This window comes from Lepisma saccharinum, chromosome 6 (assembly GCF_977018435.1).
Source record: "Lepisma saccharinum chromosome 6, izLepSacc3.1, whole genome shotgun sequence".
In the NCBI taxonomy this organism is placed as follows: Eukaryota; Metazoa; Arthropoda; class Insecta; order Zygentoma; family Lepismatidae; genus Lepisma; species Lepisma saccharinum.
The window spans coordinates 59,489,895-59,503,658 of NC_139234.1; the positions used below are offsets into that span (position 1 = coordinate 59,489,895).

At 38.7% G+C, this 13,764-nt stretch overlaps 1 protein-coding gene across 1 annotated transcript in view; it reads right to left on the reverse strand.

Moving 5' to 3' along the window:
- LOC145988806 (glutamate receptor ionotropic, kainate 2) overlaps positions 1 to 13,764 on the reverse strand; it is a 275,816-nt gene that overhangs the window by 92,978 nt on the left and 169,074 nt on the right. Inside the window, exons 3-5 of the mRNA XM_083124002.1 lie at positions 6,473 to 6,648; positions 4,558 to 4,611; positions 1,844 to 2,008 (exon numbers count right to left, since the gene is read on the reverse strand). Coding sequence (XP_082980128.1) covers positions 1,844 to 2,008; positions 4,558 to 4,611; positions 6,473 to 6,648 — 395 coding nt within the window. The remainder of the gene's footprint in view (positions 1 to 1,843; positions 2,009 to 4,557; positions 4,612 to 6,472; positions 6,649 to 13,764) is intronic.

Sequence of the window (13,764 nt, forward strand, 5' to 3'; positions counted from 1 at the left end):
ATTTCTTTCTCCCTTCCTCTTTTTATCAACTTTATCTTTATCCGTTTTTCTCTTTCTCTAGTTCTTTCTCCCATTTTCAATATTTCTATTTCTTCCTGTATATTTTTCTGCCTATATCTTTCTGCCTTTGTCATACTCTATCTTTCTTAATACCTTACTCTTTTCTCTCCCTGCTTCTTTCTCTCATTACGTATTTTTCTCTCCTGCCTCTTTGTATATATGTGTATGTGTGTTCTCTTCGCTCTACAGGGTGAGTCGAAAGCCCCTTAGCACGCTCTATAAAATGTAAAGGAGTTATGCTGGGTACAATTGGTCAGATAAAGACTAGGCCCAGTAAGCAAAGGTCCGCCATATTGTTGGCCGCCATATTGAATTCAAACATTTAAATGGAAATGGGGTGATATGATGTATCAAATCAGGCTAGAATTTCATGACGAATGCAGTGGTAATTCCACTTTAGACTGTAGGCTCAGTCCCAGGTAGCTTATCCAAGCATAAAGTAGGCTTGAGAAACGAACAAACTTTTTACATTCTATTTCTTGTACTATGAATACCTAGACAGGGGCTTTACAACACAAGTTTCCAAAATTTTGAAAATCAAAAAGAACAAGTCCGCACAGGAAGAAATGTCGCAAAACATTCTGTGAATTAGAACACTCAATACACGGAAATTGAGTATGCATTACTAATAATCACAGATACGAGACTGAAGTTACTCTGAACAGTGTGGTTAACATTATCGCCGTGTACTCCTAACTTTAAGTGCACTTTAAACAGTAGGTTCTTTGCCAATTAGCTTTTATATGCATAAGGTCAACTTAAAGCGTTATTTATTTTTTACCATGACAACTACTTTATATATGTTTACTAGCTTCGTGTATTACATTTATCGATCGATTGATTGATTTGGTTTATTTTACTTAGCTTTTCTAACACTTTTGGCAAACAGCAAAGATGAGGATGAGTAATGATATGATGAAGGGACACTCACAAAGAACGCCCATGTCGAGCCCGGTATTTGAACCCAGGACCCCTGGCGTCGTAGCGCGGTGTGCTAACCACTCCGCCAAGAATATCGGCTTTTACATTTATCGATTACATACACTGGCGTATGCAGGGAGAAGCTGATTGGGGCTACAACATCTCCCGAAGTTTTGAGAAAATCAAATATTTCAAATAGAAGCAGTAAGGAACTCGGGAAAAACCTAAATGATAAGTATAAGTCCCCCTTAAAATCAGCTAGTGATTGAGATTTTTGTCTTTGAACAACTTTTGAAAGTTTCAAATGGTGGTTACGAAATGTTTTACAGTGTATCCCGCTCCTACTTAGAACTCAGCTATGTGATATCCACTTTTACAATTCCAGCCCCCCCAGAAAGTCGTACGTCAGTGATTGCATATTTATAATTCCTACATCTGATATTCCGTCCATTTCTAATGGATAAAACCTCTTCATAGTGCTTCTCTGTCTCATACAATTACACCAAACACATTAAAACTCATTAAACTTGATTGATTGATTCATTTGCTTTATTTTATTTCGTTTCTTGTTCCACTCTTGGCTAATTTGCGAAGATGGGGATGAATAATGATGTAATGAAATTGATGAATGGACACTCACAAACATCCATGTCCAGGTCAGGATTCGAACGCGGGAACCCTGGCGTCGTAGCGCGATGTGCTAACCACTCCGCCACGGGAACCTGCAACACTCTTTAAAAAATTGCAAAAACTAATTAGAAGAAGGCATAACAGATACAGATTCTCTCTGGACACTCTTGGGTCATTTAGTAACCATTTCATCTCCACCACCAACCATTCATCCAGTAGCTTTACATCTTACCTGTATAATACCGGTACGATTCAATATGTTGTGCCCAATCGGCTGGAATCTCTCCATCTCCCGTAGAACTTCCAGGACCCTCGCGTCCTCCACGTCCACCAATCGGAAGGCAGTTATGTTCACGGAGTTGTATTTGAAGTCTTCTAGGTCAAAGGTTTCGATGTCCTGCAGAGAGAAACGGGAAAGGTCCTTGTGAAATGCTGTTTCTAAATGTATCGTTCCCTTTACAAAATACTTTAGTTACGACATTAATTTTGATTAGAGTGAAAGCGTAGGAATATTCTTACAAATTTTATTCAAAATATTTTCCATATTATTGATGATTATACAAAAAATCTGTACGATATATGGGAAAAGTTTTGGCACTAATAGATTTTTAAAAAATGCAAGGTGTTTTAGGAGATATTTGAGCGAAAATAATTGAGCCCCATTTTGAACTTTAAGGGAACGGGGAAACAAAGGCATTATGGGAATGCAACTGCTGTAATGATCTAATGTTCTATGAAAATTTAGTTTTCTACGCTCCATAAGGGAGAATGTTTTCACACCGAAGCGACAAGCGACTCGCGACACATGTCGTTTGAGGATTTCAGCAGTCGAACGAAGGCTTTGGCGGCCTGTCACGCCTCTATGGTGTGAAACGTTCCTGCTGATTGGCTCATTCTCAAGAGACACGTGCCACCTGTCGCTTCGGCGTGAATTCCCCCAAACGTTTCATTTATTTGTATAAATCTGTGTTTTCCAACCACTGGGCTGCGACCTGGTGCTGGCACTGGCATAAATTATACTGGATTGGGAGAGGTTCGCCTAAAAATTGTTATTTTAAGTTTGAGCACCAATTTTCATACAGTGGAGACATTGTGACTATAGTTAATTTGAATTTCTCGGGATCAAAATGCAACATACAAATTGAAATCAGCACGTAGGAGAGAATTAATTTAATGATGTTGTGCTGAGGAATCTAGAAGATATGTATACAAGTACAGTGAACGGTCTTTTAATTCGAACTCCAAGAGGGCACGAAAAAGTTCGAATTATACAAAATTCGAATTAAAAAAACATCACATGATTATAGATGGTTTCAATGGGAATAAACTCATGTTCGAATTAAAGAGAGTCCACTGTAGCTTCTTCCCGACACCTTGATTGAAAAGTATCCTGTTTTAAAGTTTCAAACTTTCTTTCAGAACTGAAAAAAGTGATAGTAGCGATGGAGATCAAAAGATATGTGAATAGGTGTTGGTTTATATACATTTGTGGACAATTATTTCCCCCCTCCCAACCAGATTTCCCCAAAGTGACAATTTAAATAGACACGTATAGTGCTATTGTAGATAATTCTTAAAGGCTTGTCTAGGTTCTAGTGTTAGCTTTTGCCATATGGTTCGGTATTGTAATAGAAATTAGATTCTCTCCGATAGGTTCACTTTTTAAACAAGAAGTTTCTATACTCTGTCCCGGGAATCTGTGGAGCAAGACCACACATAACGGTAGGGAAGTGAAGAAAGCTAGTGGGCGGAGCGAAGCAGTACGGGCTACTGCTAACAGCTGATAGCTGCAGCCGCATTTTTCTCTTCATGCAAACACGTCCCTTCTCATGCGTTCATTGGTCAAGATCTCTCCACTACTTGCGCAGATACTTGTTTTCGTTCGCTTGCTCTACAGATTCCCGGCATAGAGTATAGCTCAATCCCGTTGAGAATATTTGAAATTATACGAATCAAACTAAAATCCCAAGCTTATTCTCGATTAGCCCATGAGCGGACTTGAACTTTCCCTGTGAAAAAATTGAATTCGTCGCCGGGTTTCTAGTCTTAGTCGGAGCACATTTCAAGCGTTCGGTTTAATCTTCAAAACTGTAGGTCCAGCCAAGATTGGCTTAAATGAGCACAAAACGAACTTGGGCAAATTTTTCCCCTCTCGGTTTGCTTCCCACTGCTACATAAAGCCCAGAAACAGATTTAGAAATCTGGAAGAGAAGTACCCAACGAATTTTTCAAACACCCCTCAACCTCCCCCGCGAAGGCACACGCTCAGCCAGAGAAGGAAACGGACTGTCGTACACGTGTGTTGCCCTTAAGGGGAGAAACGGAGGCGTTTAATTCTGAATTTCGTCCACAGATGGAAGCACCGTCCGCTCTCCTTTTTTTTATCCTCCCGTCTAGCCTCGTGAATAATTGACTCGCTCCGGGGATTCCTGTTACTAAATTTTCTCACGATCCTGCATATTTGAAAGCTCCGTGCCCTTCCAAATCCGATTCTCAGATATGGACAAGTTAAGGGAGCGGCGCGGATCGCTGGTTAGGATCAACTGACGTGGAAGGCGATCTCTTCTGATGCTGGAAACCCCGGCGGCATCTTTGCGGGAAGAATTTTTATCTCCGCTGTTGTTATCGGTGAGTTTCAGTGCCGGAGCGGTTACCACTAAAAAGAATCCCTGTTTCGTTCGCTACAAAACAGTCAGTTTAAGTTACAAAGGAATGTAATCCGTGACGACTGCCGGAAAGATGAAATGTGCAATGAGTTGGCGACACTTTTCTCATTATACGCCACTGTTCCAATTTTCTACGTTAATCTCGATGATGGGAATAAAGGATAAGTTGGCCACGAATTTATATTTTTTACGTATCGAAACGTCATGTGCCTTATTGGACGACATTGCAATAGAACATGCCGTAAAGAATGATCAGATAGTGATGCAAAAATTTACTTACGAAGGTGGTAAACATATAGTGATATCTGTAGTCATTCATCTGTAGTTGTAGAATCTGTAAAAAAAGATAGAAAGTAAGATTTGAAAAAAATCACAATAAAACAACAGTTTCTAACGATATACATGTGTATTTGCGTGTGTCTTTTATATATATATATATATATATATATATATATATATATATATCGTATATTTGCCAATGTACATCACATTTCGTTTACAGTTTACTTTAGATATTTTTTCAACAAGCCTGATCCACTAGAGTTACTTGGTTACATATGACACTGTCGCATCACAGGTTCGAACCCTGAGTAAGGCATGAATGTGTCATTGTGTTTTCCCATAATCCACATCATCATTCATCCACATCGTTGTGATTAGCCCAGTAAATAGAAGAGCGACGCAGAGTAAATCGACATGGAAATTTTGGTAAAGTTTTCTTTAAGTCCACTTTCTCTTCAGTTTGATGTGGGATCTCAACCACTGTACAATGTGTCTCCGCCGAGGATCGAACCCTGGACTCCATGGCAATAAGGCGACAGCGTTACTGCCAAGGAGGCAACCGAAGGAGGTGAAAATATCATTTAAGTTCTGAACTAAATAAATTCTTAATTGACAAATCGATATTATCGGCAGAGGATGTAGAGAGAGCAAGAGAGGGTGGGGAGGAAAGGAAGAGAGATGAAATAGAGAGGGAGGGAAAGAGGATAGTGCGCGTGTGTGAGAGAATTATTGGAATAGATATGAAAGGGGAGAAAGAGAACGATATAGGAGAAGAGAGATAAGAGAGGAGGGAGAAAGTGGTTGGATATATATATATACACACACACATATGATGGAGAGAAAGAGAATTGACAGGAGAGGGAGGGGGAGGAGAATGAGTGTATGATGAAGGAGGAAAGAGGGAAAGAAGGCGAGAGGAAAAAGGAGTTAGAGGGAGATGAAGAGAGTTGAAATCAGAGAGGGCTGAGAGGAAAAGAAAGAGACAGGACAAGAGATGAAACCGGACAGGCGGAGAAAGAGAGGCGAATGGAGAAAGAGGGAAGGAGAGTTATCGCATTAGAACAGTGTTTCTCAACCGCCGGGCCGCGAGAGGTTCTGAAGTTTGCAACTTGATTGATTGATTTGTTGTTTCAAGTTTATGCACAAAAAGGCTAATCGGGACTTTAAAATGAAATCTGAATCACTGTGGCATGTGCCTCCACCGGGTAACATGCAGCCCGAGCTGGCAAGCATCTGGAAGGATGCCTTTTCTTTCGGCGTTCATTAGCGATAAGGAAATTCTTTCTCGGCAGTGCTGATGAGCATTCAAGAACTCTGAGGGGAGATTGTCTCCCGTGGAGCCTCCAAATTCTAATGTTAACAGTTGGTCTTCCTCGAATTAGGGCTTGAAACAACTTGCAGCCCGAGCAGGCAACCACCTGTGAAGATACTCTCGACTGCGGTAACTAGAAATTATATCGCAACAGTGGCTGTGAACGATCAAATGATCTAACCGGACGTCGCGTTGCTTTCCGCTTCCAAATTTGGAGGTTGACGGAGCAAGGGTACAAATAAATGAAGGTACAAAGTTTAAGCTATTTACGGGGAAAATTGTTGGGAGTGGGTCATAGGCTTTTGAAAAACAAATTTACCGGTCCGCGGGCTAACGACGTTTGAGAACCACTGTGTTAGAGAGATATAGTAATGAAAGCGGAGAGATAGAGGGGAGAGAGATTGAGAAAGAGGAAGGGAAGAAGGGAGACGAAAGGTGTGTGAGAGAAGTGAGAGCCATGGTGAGAGGGAGGAGAAGAGAGTGTCCGTGTGTGAGAGAAAAAGTGAGGTGGGGAGAGGAGGGATGAAACTGGAGAGAGAGAGAGAGAGAGAGAGAGAGAGAGAGAGAGAGAGAGAGCGAGAGAGGAAAGTAGGTTACTTACCGCGCGAAAAAACTGGTACATGTGTTGGGGGTTTGTATCCACTATGAGTTTATAAATCTCCTTCTGCCGGATCTCTTTGAGCACTTGTCTGTACGTGGATGGATTCGCTTGTCGTATGTACATCTCCATCTTCGCCGTGGGAGGGGCTTTCACAAGGTCTTGGAGCTTAAACAATCCTAAGGTAAAGAGGGGAAAGGGCAACCATTAAAATAACTGGCTCAGAGTCGGCGACCTTGAAAGAGAAGCAGCGAGAAGAACATGCAGCAGTCATTACTAAAGAGAAAATTAAATAAATTGTTCAAAATATGCTATTTCTGTCAGCCTCAGGCGAGCAGACATGCATAGATATCTCATCCCAAAAGAAGCTTGTGGTCAACCATCTACTTTGTCCAAGTCTTTGGTAGCAAACGAACAAAAGGCAAAGTGAATGTGAAAGAACGTTGAGAGCACGGAAATGACGCAATCAAATTGAAAGTTTATTTTTACTTTTATTTTTACGATTATTTTCACTGTGGAAATTACATGATCATATCCTTCGTGGGAAGTTATAGACGTAGGTTTTTGTAATCAAATAATTTTCCCCTGAAATTAATTTATGAAAGGAAATATATTTTTGTTTATATATTTGTGTTCGTGTTTATATTCATGCATCACTTCTCTCTTCTAGCACGTTTTCTAGATAAATTTCGGAGTATTTTTAGTTGAAATTTCTCTGCCAGCTCCAATACTTATTTTTGAATAGCCTATTCCAAAAATAAACCTTTCCGGCAACAACACAATTACGACTATTGAATCTATATAGTACTTGTAATGGCAACTTTTAAAGCTTTTATTCATTCTATATACTGCATTAGTAGTGGTTTAGAAAACGTTTCACTATTTGATTACTCATATGCATTCTTTTTGGCTGGGCCGATATAGCGCGTGACTGCAGACGGCACAGCATGGCGCTGATGCCGGCATTTTGGACCCATTACGTCCCACTTATTTTTACGCACATATCTTTAGCATACAGACAATTATATTTATATTTTTTTTTTCCTTAACGAGTGCTAACCTTTGTTATAAGAGTTCTTCAAAGTGGTGGCAAACTGCATTCACACATTCCCGGCATCTTTTGATGACATTTTGATTGGCACGCAACAGTTCCTCTTCCGTACTTCTTGTAACTTCTGTTCGTATATTGTCATTCAGTTCATCTATACTCGTAGTGTAGGGATTGTTTCTATATACATTTTTTTAGGGTTCCCAACAAATAATAGTCAGTTAGTGCCTTAGTTCCGCTCGCAGGGCTGTAGAAACACAGCCTGGGCAAATTTTACCCAATGTGCGGTCATACGTTTCAGTTTGGTATTTCAAGATATTCTCTTTTCCTCGTTTTTATCAAATGTGTGATTCAATTCAAATGTTCAAAATTAATAAAATTATATTAATCAATGAAGGTGTTACTAATTACGTGCCTTAAGAAAATTATATACCAAATTAAGCAGTTTTTCATCTGGTTATTTTTTACCCAGAGCACGTCCTTACGTTTGGCAGTAAACGCTCTTTTAACCGTTCTTTTTTCTAATTTTTCTCAACGTTATCTTTGTGTAATGAAAGAAAAATGTTCAAACTTAATAAAATTATGATATTCATTGAAGATATTATGATTTACATGATTTGAAACAATTAATTCGGACTTAAGAATGGAAGCAATTTTCTTCTGAGTATTTTTTTCCCCAGCGCATGTCCTGCGGGGTTAACAATGGCAGGAAATCAACTTGCAAACAGAACAAATACTCTATGTGATCAAAAATATCCGGACACTCACTGGAATTAGGGCGTGAAGTTCGAAGCATCTTCCATCGGGTGCACTGGCAATCAATACCATGTGGGGCCACCCTTGACCTTGATGACAGCCTCCACTCTCGCAGACATACTGGCAATCAGGTGGCGAAAGGTATTTTGGTGAATGGCGGCCCATTCTTCGCGGAGTGCCGAGATGAGAAGAGCCGTGGATGTTGGTCGGCATGGTCTGGCACGAAGTCGGCGTTCCAAAACATCCCAGAGATGTTCAATGGGATTCAAATCGGGGCTTTGCGCAGGCCAGGCCATAAGTGGGACGATGTTCTCTTGAAACCACTGTCCCACACGGCCCACAGTGTGGACGGGTGTATCGTCATGTTGAAACACGGAATCATCATCCGCGAACTGTTCTTCGATGGTAGGCAGCATGAATGTTTGTAAAATGTCAACGTAATTATGTGCCGAGACAGTATCATGCAATGTAACGAGGAGACCAAGTCCCTTCCAGGAAAAACATGCCCACACTGTCAACCCACCTCCACCGAATTTCATTGTTGACACAACACAGGATGCTAAATGTTGTTCATGAGGCATTCGCCCCACTCACACACGATCATCGGATCGCCACATGGTATAACGCGATTTGTCACTCCACATCACGGATTATCACTGTTCTAACGACCAGTTGCGCCTCTGCTTGCACCATACGAGGCGGCGCTTCGCGTTTCGTTGGCTGATGTGGGGCTTATGGACAGCCACTTGTCCATGGTAACCGAGTTGTCGTACCTCACGTCGCACAGTCATGCTGCTAGGATTACATCCTGCCCTGGTTTGGAATTCCTGTATGCTGGTGGCGATCGCTGATTGCAGGTTCTCTCGTACTACCCTATTCAACACTCGGCTGTCTGTCTGTCAACATGGGCGCTCGGCCAGAACGTTTTGCAGATGTACACGTCCCATTACGTTCCCACTTTACTATCACATCGGCGACAGTGGATTTCGGGATGTTTAGGAGGGTGGATATCTCGCGCATTGACTTGTTACTCCTGTGGCACCCAATCACTTCACTACGTTCGAAGTCTGTAAGTTCCTTCAATGGACCCATTCTGCTGTCTCGTGCACTATGCTGCTTGTAGTGGTCCCTTGCTTGCCTCACCTCACTGTAGATGGCTCCACAGAGTGGCCTACTATGCACAACACACATTTTGACTGGTGTCCGGATTTTTTTGATCACATAGAGTATGTCAATCAAAATTTCATCAAAAGCTGCCGGGAATGTGTGAATGCAGTTGGCCACCACTTTGAACAACTCTAATTACAACACAGGCTAGCATTCGTTATGTAATATAAATATAATTGCCTGCGTGCTAAAGATATGTGTGTAAAAATAAGCTGGACATCATGAGTCGCCATCTGCAGTCGCGCGCTATCTCGGCCCAGAGCCAAAATGAACGCACTGTGTTTTCTCCATCTCACCACCAAACGTTTGTGCTCCCAGCTGGGCATGGTTCTAATTTGTAAGAGTTCTTACATACATCTAATTCATTCATTTTCGTAATCGTAATTAGCCAAAAAGTGGTAGAAAAGAGTCATAAATTAAAAATATAAAAACCTACACATGGATACTGTAATTCTCAGCTTGTAATATTATATGAAACATTTCTATAATCAAGAATAGGATTGTTTTATCATTTCTCTTTTCGCTTTCTGATTGACTAGATTATAATTTTCTTTTGAACACAGGGCTTATATTAGTGAAAAATATTTTCTGGAAAGATTAAAAGTAAAATATTTTGTTTTAATGTAGTTTTCGTACCGCAGAACCATTTTCGACAACTCTCAGAAACAGATGTGAAGCTTGAAAGTCGATTCTATGCCCCCCTTTTTTGTTTAAAAAATAAAAATAACCCACTCTATTGATAATCTATTTAATTAGAAGAAAATGTGTGGTTTAAAATGGGGGTGGAGCTGTATTGATTCTCGATTTCATGGACATATTCATAAATTCATTTTTAATCCAGTGTAAGAAAATTAAGAGCAACCCTTCTTGATTATCTTCAAGGATTCATAGGTTAAAATACTATTTGTCATTAATCACATGCATAATCCTCTCCCCATAAAATTTAGAAACGTAATAAATATTTGTTGATTAAAATATTTGAAGTGGAAAATAGTTATTATTGTTTAATAATCCTCATGTAAATATGTAATAACTACAAAAGGAGAATGATTATGAAAAACTACTGGATTTGCATTGCTTTTGAAATTTTAGAGTAATTGAACACTCTCGAACTGGGAATATTATTTCCCTTTAACATTTTTCCTTTTAAACTTATTCTTGTTTATCATATCAGTATTTTCAATCATGAATTTATATCATCTACGATTACGTTTTTCCTACTATGAGCATTTACTTGATTGAGTCCGCATAAGGGACATATATATTTTTCTTAATTGATACAATTCTTTTTAAAACAATGAATGTGTATGATTATATGTCTGAATACTGAGATAACGGAATTACAAACAGTACTTTTGTTTGGAGTTGTTTAGTCTAGCATTGCCCTTTGCACGTTTTTTAAATATATGAACATAACTATTGCTACCAAAAGTGTAGGTATGAAAGATATGTCATTCTACATCTACAAATATAATAGCATACAGTCTACAGATTTAAGGTAGAGTTTTATAAATTAGCTTCTAAATGCTGTATAAAAGGCTGAAGTTACAGCACTAACTGTGATTTTATTTTTTGGTTACTCTGTCCATGTCTTATGTAAAGTTTCAAGTCATCAGCCGCTATTAATGCGAGGGAAGTATATTGAATTTTTACATATTTTTAATATTTTGTGAGTGGTTTCCAGCCCAAATTAATTTTGAGTGAATTTGACGTATTAAACATTTAAATTAAGTTAATTCAAACTCTGAGACTATGGTTCTAGCCGCCGGAACACATTTAGCCTGCGGTTGTGTTAATAGTTATCTGTGATAGCAATAATTTTATTGCATTGGTTTTCTGCAAAGTAGAGACTATACAAAGTGAACAACTTAATAATTCATGGACAGAATAACAGCAATGTATAAATATACAAGTTTATATACAATCAAATATAACTCTACAACATGAACCAACAAATCATCGTTCATTTACATGCTTACTATCGTCATCATCATTCCGAATCATCGTCAAGATGCAGAAAGTAGACGAAGCAGAAATATGTCAAGACACAAACTACTAAATATGAAAAAAATAATGGTAGTTCAATAACTTTGTTTCAAACTTAAAAAATTCTGCAGACATACTGGTAAATGTAAAAAGGCAGACCAGCCAAAGATATCCTACGTAATCTAAAAAGTTACCAAGTCTATAGACAGTATTCCGCAAGAACTTTCAACATAACTGATATGTACAAAAGAAACCAACAAACTTTTCATTTTCAGGAAATATTTTCTAACCTTTAGTACCCACAAGTTCGGCTATAAGAAAAAGAGGAAAGATTACGACAGATTCTCCTGAACTAATCAAATAGTGAAAAACAGTATATAAGATCTGTATTATAAGACATGTAAAAAAAATTGATTTATTTTGTATACAGTTCACAATTTATTGTACATTTACAGTACAGTCATTTTCAATCTACTAATATATTCTGACACAATCTTAAAGATATTGCATTTTTTAAAGTCTCCTTATGTACCGTTAAAATGTTTGAATGTAGACTCCAGTAGTTTCCAATATCTTAGATCACATCGAGAAACTAATTTTCTACTTCGACAGCTCACTTGTCTCATGACCCTGCGCAAATTGCAGCTGTGATGGATAAACGAAATTGTACATAATATACTAAAAAAAATTGTTACATAAACTTCAATATTGTTCCAGTCATACTTTTGGGTTAATGGTTTCCTTTTTCTTGGCAGACCTTCATTATTCTTTGAACCGCTTCTGTCTTTGTTTTCTGAACTAATTGTCTTTGTGTATGTCTATTTTGGAAAACTTATACTGTTTTTAGTTCTCTTTACACAACTCGTACCATTTGATGTAGTATTTTGATTATATTTTCGGCTTGTTTCTAGAGCAAGAATGCTCTGATTTCTATTTTTATATAGTTTTATATTTTGATAATTAGTGTTCAAGGGTAAATGTAACATGAACAGGTGGAGAAAACAAGGATTTGCTTGGAGGGATTCGATAAAGTCACCAGCGTACGAACAACCGCCGAACTGTACGATAAAGTATAAAAGCGTTACGCGCACAATTTGCTCATTGTTAAGTTCAACCAAGTATCTTTTACGCTAGAGTACTGCAATGAGCGTTTTTCACTCGAGCGGCAAATACGCTAGATGGCATGCTGAATTGATAGTCTTACGCTCGAGCAAAAAACGCTCGAACAAGCGGAATACACTCGAACCTTATTAGTACACTTATTTCTGTCATTTGTCTATAGTAGCGGGCCTTCAAGTAAGGATCATGAAGCAAGAGACGAAGTGAAATTGAAAAGTAAGTGAATTTTGTTATCAACTCCATGCTAAAATGTAGTTTTGTATATCTTACCGAGATATGTGAAAATAAAATAGATGATTATGGGCTGAAACTACCAAGGCTGATATTTTATGTTTCTACGATTATTGTCACATTAAAATCAAGGATTATGATTATGTTCGATTGAATGTTATAACTGCATTTTGTTGTTTCGAAGAATATGATTATCATTTTCAGTAAGTGAACAATGATGTACACGTATTTGTTCCACTGTGATACAATATTTGTAATTGCTTAGGAAGGTCTGTTAGCATGTGTATCCATTTTACGTTTCGGTCTATAGATATTGCATACTTTCATATTTGAGCCTTACATAATAATATACGGAATTATTATTTAGAATCGTAATTGCATAGAGTGGTTTTCTTCCATGTATAGGTTTTAGGTTGACAGTGCTGCTTATTAGGCTCTGAAATACGGGACGTTGTCAATCATTCCACTACGTATCACACAACTTCCACAACTTCTGTGTACTTTTGTGGCAGGAGACATACTTTTAAGTCCCCTTTTCGCTCAGATAAGCTAAGCAACACTGGACGTATAGTTCTAAAATCAGATTTGAACCACTGGACAATATGTGCCCACCGGGAATCGAATACTGGTCCGTTTGATTACAGGCGAGAGCGTTAGCTGCTACACCATCATGGAGACTCTATTGAGAAGTGTGAACCTCACGTTCAGTTTCAACGACAAATACGGTGTGTAAATTTATCATGTCCCTTGTTATATTTGGTTGAGGTCCCGGGTTCGATACCCGGTGGAGGCACATAGTGGTTCGGATCCCACTTTAAACTGTAGGTCCAGTCCCGATTAGCCTTACTGAGCATAAAGTGGGCTTAAAACACCAAATCAACCAACCAACCAAGATCATGCCAGATGACTAATTTTCTTGGCATCACATTTCATCATCTTCTAATTTTTTTTATCACCTTTTCCAACCTTATCCAAAACAACTTCTTCC